Source organism: Monopterus albus, unplaced genomic scaffold (assembly GCF_001952655.1).
Source record: "Monopterus albus unplaced genomic scaffold, M_albus_1.0 scaffold127.1, whole genome shotgun sequence".
NCBI classification, from domain to species: Eukaryota; Metazoa; Chordata; class Actinopteri; order Synbranchiformes; family Synbranchidae; genus Monopterus; species Monopterus albus.
The window spans coordinates 3690239-3701851 of record NW_018128007.1 but is presented as its reverse complement, the minus strand read 5'-3'; the positions used below and the strand labels follow the sequence as shown (position 1 = coordinate 3701851).

The window sequence follows — 11613 nt, the reverse complement described above, 5'->3', positions numbered from 1 at the left end:
AAATAAAGTGTGTGAATGCTAGTAGTGAGGGTTGGGGGAGAGGGCAGCAATGCAGCAATGAGAAGAGTGAGAGAAGTTGGAAGCGATGGAGAATAAAGCAGTGGGGAAGGTAGAGAGAGCTGGTGGAAAAGTGATGCATTAACAGAGGGCAAGGAAAGAGACAGGGAAATGACTGCACTGATGACGAGTGAGAGACAGGTGTGAATGGGAGTCTGTTTACAGTGGCATGCACAGTAAAGCATCTCATTCCCACAGTGCATTTAGTACCTCTAGAGCCACTGCAGCAACACACACACCCCAACACACAGTAAATGACTAGTGTTACTTGGCCTTTTAGCAAAGTGGGCAAACTTTGGAACAGCAGCCTAGAAAGTTTTACATTAAGGCAACTGGTGAATGGTAAAATTAAATGGATTTTAGACTAAAGTAAAGTATTTCACTACGTAATAAGTATGTTGCTTCTAAATTTCTCCCAAAAGCCACTGTGTGGATACTCAATGAAAGATGTGTGTGCATCTAACAGGTGCTAAATGGCCGTGTTTGTCTCAGTTTGATGCATGAGTGCCCTTAATAGTTGCTCTTTGTTTAAGATGCTGAACAGGCCTGGTTCCAAAAGAGAGAAAGAAAAGTCTTATAAGCAGTAGCATCCTATGCAGGTCTTCTAGTCTCTGCTCTTCAGATGCAGTAGTTGAGTTTGAACCACACCTTCCATTAATTTAACAAGATTTGGACCACTGTCTTTGATTTCATTTGGTCTTGGTCTCTTTTTTTAGCATCTAATGTTAAATAATTCTGTAATTTGCATGTTCTCTGAAAATGTGCCTTGTTGGTGTTTGGGAATTGCACATTGTTTACTTTGTACATGTGCTTTTAAGGGTAAGATAACTAACATTTGCATAAATACAGAATCTCATGCAACTATAACGAACATTTTTGCAGAAATCTGGTGAAGTATGCTTGCTTCAAATAACTAACTGCTAATTATGACAGGTTGAGTAAAATAGGGTCACTTATGCATAATTAGCTTGTTAAATGTTGTTATGGGCACATAAATATGAGTTGTGCCCATGAGGTGTTTGTTCCTTTTTTAAACCCCTCTTGTCTCTTCATAGTACAAAGTATATCATGAAGTGAAAACCAAGCACGTGACTGAACTATTAAATGAATTTGGAATGGCAGTGCTGATGAACAGCTGCACTGAAGAGAGGATGATAAGACCCACTAACCAAAATGTCTGGCAATTTACAGGGTAATGAGCAATCGGCATACCATGGGATTGCTAAAGTTCATTCAGCACTGAGTTACCATTCAGTTTAAACTGACAGTGCCACAAAATAAAAAGAAAAATAAATCTACATTCAGTGTAGTCTAATTTGCACCTCACGGAATTAGGGTTATTGCTAAGTGAATGTATAATAGAGTGTGTACAGACGAAACGAGAAACTTACTTGAAGTCAAACTTGTTTTGATTGAATACTAGCCAGACTTTTCTAAAATGTGGGTGTTGTTGTAGCTGTTTGATACAAAGAAAGTTCTCTTTTATCACTTTTCCTGAAAATTCACCCACATTCACTACAGCACCCATTTGATTCTGAGGATTATTAGATACTGTACTTCTTGATATGATTTTTAAGAACGTTGCTCTCTTTGTTCTGACATGATTTGCCCTTCAGGATTAGGGAGAACCAGATTTTTGAACAGTTGCCCCCCATTTATTTTATGACGTTCAGTAGCAGTCATTAAATATCAGTAGCTATCAGGTAGAGAAAACATGCAGGATAATATTATTGTAATCACAGCTGTCTGAGGAAATGAACAGTTGGCTCTTACAATACATCTCCTGTCTCAACTGTTTTCTACCAGCAGAGTGGCTTGCTACTGTTTTACTTTAATGTCATGATTTAGCACACAACAATTTTAAACTAATGTTTACTTTTAGACATTATTAGTTTATATGTAATGTATTATTAGACTGAAGTAAAGACTCACACAGATGTTTCCTATTCTGGGATGTATACTGTACTGTCGTCCTGCTGGAGCCCTTCAGAAGAGGGCCTCTAAGGAAAACAATGTAATGTGGACTTCATTAGATCAACTGACGTGATGCTCATTGTGTTTTGACAGTGTCCAATGTGTTCATTCTGGTGGCTCTTTACACAGAAAGGCAGCTGTCAAAGGTGAGTGGAAAAACATCAGAGCTCTGTGGATTTTAACCGAGCTGTCGAAATCAGAGCTCTTCAAAACGCCCAGGAGGGATTATTTTTCTAAAACTGACTGACTAGCTTCCCCTCCCCGAGTGCATCTGCACATGTTAAATGGTAAAACAGGGAATTTAGTTTCACCATACTTTGTTATGCTCTGTATGTTTGGCATGAACATGGAACATTCTGAGCCTTTGAAACTTTACGAGGTCACCATAATGTGATCTGTCCAAAATTTCAGTTAACAAAGATTTAAATGTCTCATATTTGCCTCCTGTATTCTTCTCAACAGAGTTGGAAAGTAATTCTATACATATACTCAAGTACTGTACAATTTTGAGATACAGTATCTCAACTTGAGTATTTTCATTTTCTGCTACTTCATACTTCAACTTCACTACATTTTAGAGAAAGAAAATAGTATTTTCTACTCACTACATTTATTTGATAACCATTATTAGTTACCAGTTACTTTTCTGAATAAGATGACTAAAACTAAACACAGTATAATCATTAGACTTTATTGATTCCTGGTGAGAAATTCACAAGCTACCCAGCAGCATGTAAAGGACTTCAATTTATGTTTATAATTATAGTCCAATAATATGATATACATTGATGTGCAATGTGCTGTTCTGCAGAATGGCTACTTTCAATTGTAGTACTTTAAGTAGCTTTGATGCTAATGTGTTTGTACTCAGAAGTTTGTCTTGGGAAGACTGAAGTAAAGGGGGTACAAAATAACAGATATACGTAGATACAGATATAACAGAACAGTGAGAATCCACAAGTTGTACTGTCATGTAATTGTTGCTTTTAAGTAATTTTTAATGTTTTATCTAATTTACATTCTAATGTTTGATCTATATTAGCATTTTGAGTTTTTTCCATCTATGTGCATTGTGTTAATCACTTTGAATTGCCATTGTGTATGAAAATGTAGTATAGAAATAAACTTGCTTTGCCCTAAGTAACATTTTGAATGTAGGACTTGAACTTATAATAGTGTTTTTACACTGTGGTATTGCTACTTTTACTTCAGTAAACAACCTGAGTACTTCATCCAGCACTGCTTCTAGGTGTTTTAGAATAATCTTAACAACAAATTAATCAAGTTTAAAAACTGAGACCCAAATAGAGAAAGGTAGTCATGATGGCTTGTTTTAAATTTTTTTTTTTTTCCTGCTGTCTATCTTTGACTCTCTCTTTCTGACCAGGGTTCATTCAGTGAATCTGTGGGATTTCTGATCCATTGCATTAACCTGGCAATCATGCTAACATTCCCTGCTGCAGTGGTCCTGTTGGTCCCCTCCATGACCCCAGGTAACAGTTATTAAATGGCATCTCTGCAGCCTTGCTGCTAACTATTATACATAGACATATAGCTGACTGATGTAGAGGCATTTATTATGCAGCCAAGTCTCACTGTACCTGCTCCTTGGTAGCTATCAATATAGCCGTGTATATAAAATGGAAAATAATGTACTGAAGATTAAGAGGATATTCATATACTTGTCCATTCAGAGAAACAGTCAACCAGTAAGTCGACCAGTAAAAGACATTTCATATACAGAGTCATAACCGGAGTCAGTTAGTGGTAATGGACCACTTGGTCATGACTGGAGGATTTCCAGCTGGCTGAGAGGAAAGGAAAAGGGAGAGGAGAGGAGAGATGCCTACACAGGTGTGGTTTGCAGTACCTGGTTGTCGAATGGTCACCTTGTGTCTGTGTCAGGTTACATGGCCATCATACACAAGCTATATAGTTCACTTGTGATACTTTTGCAATACTGTACACCACATTATACACATAATTGGTGTTAATTTAGTCCCAAAAATCCCCCTTTTAATTCATAGTCCTCTCCCATTTTGATATATTTTCCTCTCTTCTCCTTGCCTCGCCTCTGTTTTCTCACTGGGAGATGAAGGAGCAAAGGAGTCAGTCCATCTGTTTGTCTGTTCTCCTCTGTGCACTGCTGTTCACACAGGAAGGTCGTAGACTGAGGGCAGGTGTGTGTGTGTGTGTGTGTGTGTGTGTGTGTGTGGGGAGCTATTACATGTACTGAACATTCCTTATGCAGCCTGTTTTCAGCCATGGAGCAGAGTGCAAGGCTCTGATATCAAACCTAATATCAAATTGTATTGAATTTCCTTAGAGGAATGTTGTACTGTGGGAAAACCCGACTGTCTACTGCCATTATTTTATTGTTTCCACTGGTTTTGCTGCCCTCTGATGTGCCAGTGTCTGCTGCAAGTCTGCCTAAGCAACCAGTATTCAAGGTATTAACCTGGTGAGCAGTGTTGTTCTTGTCTTAATCAGAAAACTCTATCATCCAACCAACCAAATATTAAAAGCTTACAGATGTTCCTGATGAAACATCTGACAGAGAGCAACCAATAAAATATGGAGGACAATAACTTTTTTCAGATTCTTTTAATAACAGGTGCTCAAATAGGACCAAGGGTTAAAAACTGGCTCCTGTAGTACCTAAGCTCTGCCTTTGTGTTGTAGTTATAGTTAAGGTTCAGGTGAGTCTCCAGAAAAAGAATGCAAGTCATTGTAAACTGTGTTTTTTCTCTCTGTCAGTTGGTGGTGTGTTCGTACTTGGCACATACACCATTCTCTTCCTAAAGCTGTATTCCTATAAGGATGTCAACCTGTGGTGCAGAGAGCTGAGCACTGTCAAGGCCAAGAAACTAGCTCGATCTCTGTCTTGTGAGTCATAAACACACACGCATGCACGGTTTGGCAGGACAACAAAAGAAACTAAAAATGTTTCCACTGTCAGTTTCTGTGAATGAATTTGTGCAAAAGTGACCTAATCCTGCACCAAGAGATAACTTCAGTTCCTTGCTTATGCTGCTACAGTGACATCTAATGGCAAACTCTTGATACTGCAGTTATTAAAAGTAAAAGAAAGTTTGACCAGCATTGTGCCTTGTTTGGTGTCATATTACATCTTCATGGTCATTATTTTTTCTCCACTTTTACATCATGACCCATGAAACAGAACACATTATACACACATTAATTCTACTTACAGGTCCTGCAGGACAGCACTTAGATGGAGGTGACCATAAGGTGTGTTATCCTGGAAACCTCACCATCAGAGGTACTCAAATTTATCTTTGTAGTATTTGGCTGAAACCTAACTGATCATGGTTTTATTGTGTAACATCTGTTTCAGATGTTTCAGTTTGCCACATTTTGCTTAAATGACCTCTGCTCTGTCTCTGTAGACATGTACTACTTTGTCTTTGCTCCGACTCTGTGCTATGAGCTCAACTTTCCTCGCTCTCCCAAGATTCGCATTCCTGCTGAGGAGACTGTTTGAGATGGTGAGGAAATATGTCAGAACCACGGTCAGAAGGGGATAACGATCAATCTAAATTCTTAGAAATATTGTCATAAATGAGGTACACCAGACCAGCTATTTAGAGTTAAACACTTAATGCAAGAGATTGTAAAGAGGGTGATTAATTCATTTAAAAGTAAGTTTGTGTATTGAAGGAAAGCACTGGGTCTTATTTTTGCAGTTTTTGCCACCAACTGAACCATATTGCTGAGCTTTTGGAACATGGTGACCGCAAACTAGGGCAAGGAAACAAACAGTTAGATAATCAGACATGTAAACCACGTCTGTTCCAAACAGCATAGTAGAATTACTTAGATCTCTCCAGTGGTGCTCTGTTTATTTTATTTATTTGTTTAACATAATATCTGGATGAGGTTAGAAACCTCTTTTACAAAGGCATCCTGGCATCACACACACACACACATATACATGTGTATATATATATATATATATATATATATATATATATATATATATATATATATATATATATATATATATATATATATATATATATATATATATATATATATATATATATATATATATATATATATATATATATATATATATATATATATATATATATATATATATATATATATATATATATATATATATATATATATATATATATATATATATATATATATATATATATATATATATATATATATATATATATATATATATATATATATATATATATATATATATATATATATATATATATATATATATATATATATATATATATATATATATATATATATATATATATATATATATATATATATATATATATATATATATATATATATATATATATATATATATATATATATATATATATATATATATATATATATATATATATATATATATATATATATATATATATATATATATATATATATATATATATATATATATATATATATATATATATATATATATATATATATATATATATATATATATATATATATATATATATATATATATATATATATATATATATATATATATATATATATATATATATATATATATATATATATATATATATATATATATATATATATATATATATATATATATATATATATATATATATATATATATATATATATATATATATATATATATATATATATATATATATATATATATATATATATATATATATATATATATATATATATATATATATATATATATATATATATATATATATATATATATATATATATATATATATATATATATATATATATATATATATATATATATATATATATATATATATATATATATATATATATATATATATATATATATATATATATATATATATATATATATATATATATATATATATATATATATATATATATATATATATATATATATATATATATATATATATATATATATATATATATATATATATATATATATATATATATATATATATATATATATATATATATATATATATATATATATATATATATATATATATATATATATATATATATATATATATATATATATATATATATATATATATATATATATATATATATATATATATATATATATATATATATATATATATATATATATATATATATATATATATATATATATATATATATATATATATATATATATATATATATATATATATATATATATATATATATATATATATATATATATATATATATATATATATATATATATATATATATATATATATATATATATATATATATATATATATATATATATATATATATATATATATATATATATATATATATATATATATATATATATATATATATATATATATATATATATATATATATATATATATATATATATATATATATATATATATATATATATATATATATATATATATATATATATATATATATATATATATATATATATATATATATATATATATATATATATATATATATATATATATATATATATATATATATATATATATATATATATATATATATATATATATATATATATATATATATATATATATATATATATACACACACACACATGCAGTAAGTTCTAAAAAAAATCCACTCACTTTATCAATGTCTGTCTTTCAACAGCTGTTCTTCACCCAGCTGTTAGTTGGTCTCACTCAACAGGTACAGTGCTATGGTGTAAACCAAAACTGAAGAATGGTGACGTATATTCTTTTTTATTTTAATTGAACCATTTGTATCAATACTAAAACATTCCTGAGATGCAGTCTAGGCTGTGATGGCAATCAAACATGTTGTGGCTTTATCTGATTGTATTTCTCTGACTACAAGAAATGCTGTTGTTGAAAAAGACTTAACATTGTTTTTAAATTTTCTTTCTCTCTTTGAGTGGATGATTCCTATCATTCAAAGCTCCATGAAGCCACTAGAGGTGAGGAAGATGTATGTCATGTTGTTTTCAAATTCAAAGTGCTGCTGTGCATCATTTGTTAATCTGTGGGTCTCTCCTCTGCTGTAGGACATGGATCTATCCAGGATGACTGAGAGACTCCTGCGATTAGCTGTGAGTTAAAAAAAAAAAAAAAAAACCCTGATGACCAACTTACTATGGCATGAAATAGCATTATGGAAGTTATTTCAAGCAAGATAACAAGCAAGGGCTGGCCATGCATTTGAATATGGAAGTGTTTTGGACTTGCAGTATATCTCATACATAGAGTATATCACTATTATAGCTAATAAATGTATTATTAGAATGACACTCACTTTTATTAGCTTAGCATTAACATTTATGAATCATTGCTTTCCAAAATGTTACAGTTGCACATACACTGACATAATTTACTGAACCACACACAGATCACACATTGCCACGTGCATACAGTAACTGTCCTGTATATAGTATATAACTCATATTGACTTTGCAGAAACTGTTGCTTTCAGTTTGTTTGGATTCATAAATGTCTCTTTTTGCAACAGTATATATTTTATTCTTGTTCATGTTGGTCTTCAATCTGTCTCTACAGGTCCCCAATCACTTGCTGTGGCTGATGTTTTTCTACTGGTTCTTCCACTCATCTATGAACTTCACAGCTGAGCTGCTGTGCTTTGGGGATAGACAGTTTTACAAGGACTGGTGGTAAGTTTGTGCATGAGTTGGTGTCAGTGTTGTTTATGGGTTTTATGAGGTTTGGTGTACAGTGATGAAGTTGATTGATGACTGAGTCTGTACAGCTCAGAGTTGCAACACAAACTGGTATTTGCATGTGTGTGCCTGGAAGGGATGGAGAGAACAAAGGACTTGGAAACAACTTTTATAGTGTTCTGTAAAAGTTTTGAATCAAACATGCTTATACAGAGTCTAGGCATTACATTTTTGACAAATCACTTTGTACATTGTACCTTTGCTGATAATAGTCACTCAGTGTGCTGTAGGATAATTAGTTTTTCCTGCCTGACAGTAAAATTCTAAACTTTTTCATAAATAATGAAGATACTGCCCTAGATGTATTATTTAAACCCTATAATGCTTTAACTCTCTATTTGCTGACTCTTATTTCAGGAACGCTGAGACGGTGACATATTTCTGGCAGAACTGGAACATCCCTGTACACAAGTGGTGTCTGCGGTAAGTTACTAACACACTGAGAGGGAGTGAAATTCAAAGAACTGAACACGGGACAGCAGCAGGTTTGAAGCAGAGAGACAGACTGAACAATGCACACTGATTTGTCTGGCTTGGTGAGAGTGAAGCTTGATTTATGGTCCTGCGTTGAATCTACACCATAGGTACGTAACACATAGCCTCGTAGCCTAAGCCGTAGTCTGACAACAACAAATGTGACCAGTTGCATCACATTTCCTTGTTCATGTCCTTCAGTGGCCGGACAAGCACGGAGAATCCCCCTGGTTCAATGGCTGTACAGAACATCTCCTCTCTTAGCTGCATCGCAGTAATTTCAGTAGAAGTATCTGCTGTTCAACATCTGCGAAGTGGCCAAGAAACGCAGTACACTGGTATAGAAACCCCTCTGCTAACTAGCATTTTGGCAGTGTGATTGCAGAGCAAGGCAGATACATCAGGCGCAAGTATAAATTCTCAGCGTAGGTTCAACGCAGAGCAATAAATAAAGCTTAAGCGGCAGTAGTGCCGTATTATTTGCCAGCTCCATGTACACTGACGTAGCATCAGGAGCAAATGCAAAGAGGTTATATAAAGGGCTTAAGAAAAATAAGTGAAATCTTTATCATCAAGCATTTGATTTACAGTAAATGTCCGATCCCTGAATCATCTCTCTGTCCATCCAGTTATTTCAACATTTGTTTTTCTATCTTGTAGCCACTTTTACAAGCCACTGCTGAGGAGAGGATTTAGTAAAATAGTCAGCCAATCAGCTGTCTTCTTTTTGTCAGCGTTTTTCCATGAGGTAAGAACTGAGACCAATATGACTTTATCTGCTGTGTGTGATACAGGACATGGTACTTAAGGTCTTCACTGTCTTCAAAACTGTTAATCCTCTGTCAGAGAGCACAAGTTATTTGATATGGTGATTGTTGTTTCCCTGTCTGTTTCTGTGCCAGTACCTAGTGAGTGTTCCTCTCAGGATGTTCAGACTTTGGGCTTTCACGGGCATGATGGCACAGGTGAGACTTTAAAAGATTAAAAGCTGGTAAAGGTAGGCTGGAATTAGTTTACTTGTGCAGCCTCATCATACACAAAGTTAATATTAAATTCAAATTAAGTTCCTTTTGGAGGTCTTCTCAGTGTTTGGCCTTGTCTCCAGTATCATTAACTTAACGAATGACCCTCATTAGCATAACGGCATATTTGACAAATCAATGCAAATATGGTGGGACAAAAAGCAGTAAGTGCCTCTTATTCTTTGCTGACACTTGTTAGTTTGATATTCATTATAGCGTGCTGAGTCACACAACGCACAAATCAGGGAACAATACACACGGAAAATTGATTCTGTAATTAATCATTAGAAAACACAACCGCCCACTATTCTTGTTTAATTACCTTTTTTTATTGACTCATCAGCTTCCATTAGCCTGGTTTGTTGGACACTTCCTGTGCGGTAACTATGGCAATGCTGCAGTGTGGATATCCATCATCATTGGTCAGCCGTTTGCCGTCCTGATGTATGTCCATGACTACTACGTCCTACACTACAGACAGGAGGCTGACTGAAGCGAACACGCATGCGCACATGTCTTACTATAGTTGTCAGGACATTCATTGACGTAATGTATTCCCAAGCCCCACTACTCTGACCCCAAACTAAACATGATTCTAACCTGTCCTGTACGTAACCTTCAAAAAAGCCCTTTGAAATCGTGAGGCCTGGCTGAAATATCCTCACAACAATAAAATGTCCTTACAACATTGGCATGAAAAAAAAAAAAACTGGTCTGCACAATGTAATAAAGACATTTACACACACACACACACACACACTATGTTTTTTTTACTTCTCCCTTTTCTATTTTGTGAAAACAAACACCTAAGCACCACTAGTCCACAGTGCAGGTAACAGATACTGTGCTCTACGTGGTAGGGTGAGTTGGGCATCTGTTGCGATAGCATGTTTACATTGGACACCCTGGTTATTGTGTCTTCCTGCAAGGAAATTTAAGAATTGCTTACTGAGGAAGATATTTTGATATTTCAAGTGGACATTGAGTCACTACTGTACAGCAACTTAGCGAGGAATGTCACACTATTGCAGGGTGTTACTCAGGTGATTTTTTTTTTTTTACATTTGATGGCCATTTTGGGCCAGTTTAATGTATACATTTTTTTAAATTTGATACTGCAAAACATACAGGAAAAGGCCAGCATCACTGTGACTACGGTTAGTAGTCGACTGTATGCAAAATCATTGAATTTGTTTGCCATTCTCCTGTCTCACTGGGCTGTTTCCAAATAATGTCTAATGATGTATCTAAACACAATGTGTGCATCTGAAAATAAATACAAGAGTTCAATTTAAGGCTTGTTATCAGAGTTTTGCTTCCTATCTG

General features: G+C 33.1%; 1 protein-coding gene across 1 annotated transcript in view; it reads left to right on the top strand.

Annotated features, from left to right (window-relative positions):
* LOC109967303 (diacylglycerol O-acyltransferase 1-like) overlaps nt 1-11582 on the top strand; it is a 16329-nt gene extending 4747 nt beyond the window's left edge. Inside the window, 14 exon segments of the mRNA XM_020612777.1 lie at nt 2125-2177; nt 3419-3524; nt 4789-4917; nt 5246-5314; nt 5442-5511; nt 5513-5540; nt 7711-7749; nt 7976-8017; nt 8105-8149; nt 8613-8725; nt 9149-9214; nt 9926-10013; nt 10168-10230; nt 10631-11582. Of these exon segments, the coding sequence (XP_020468433.1) occupies nt 2125-2177; nt 3419-3524; nt 4789-4917; nt 5246-5314; nt 5442-5511; nt 5513-5540; nt 7711-7749; nt 7976-8017; nt 8105-8149; nt 8613-8725; nt 9149-9214; nt 9926-10013; nt 10168-10230; nt 10631-10780 (1061 nt within the window). The 3' untranslated portion in view covers nt 10781-11582.
* The last annotated feature ends 31 nt before the right edge of the window (nt 11583-11613 follow it).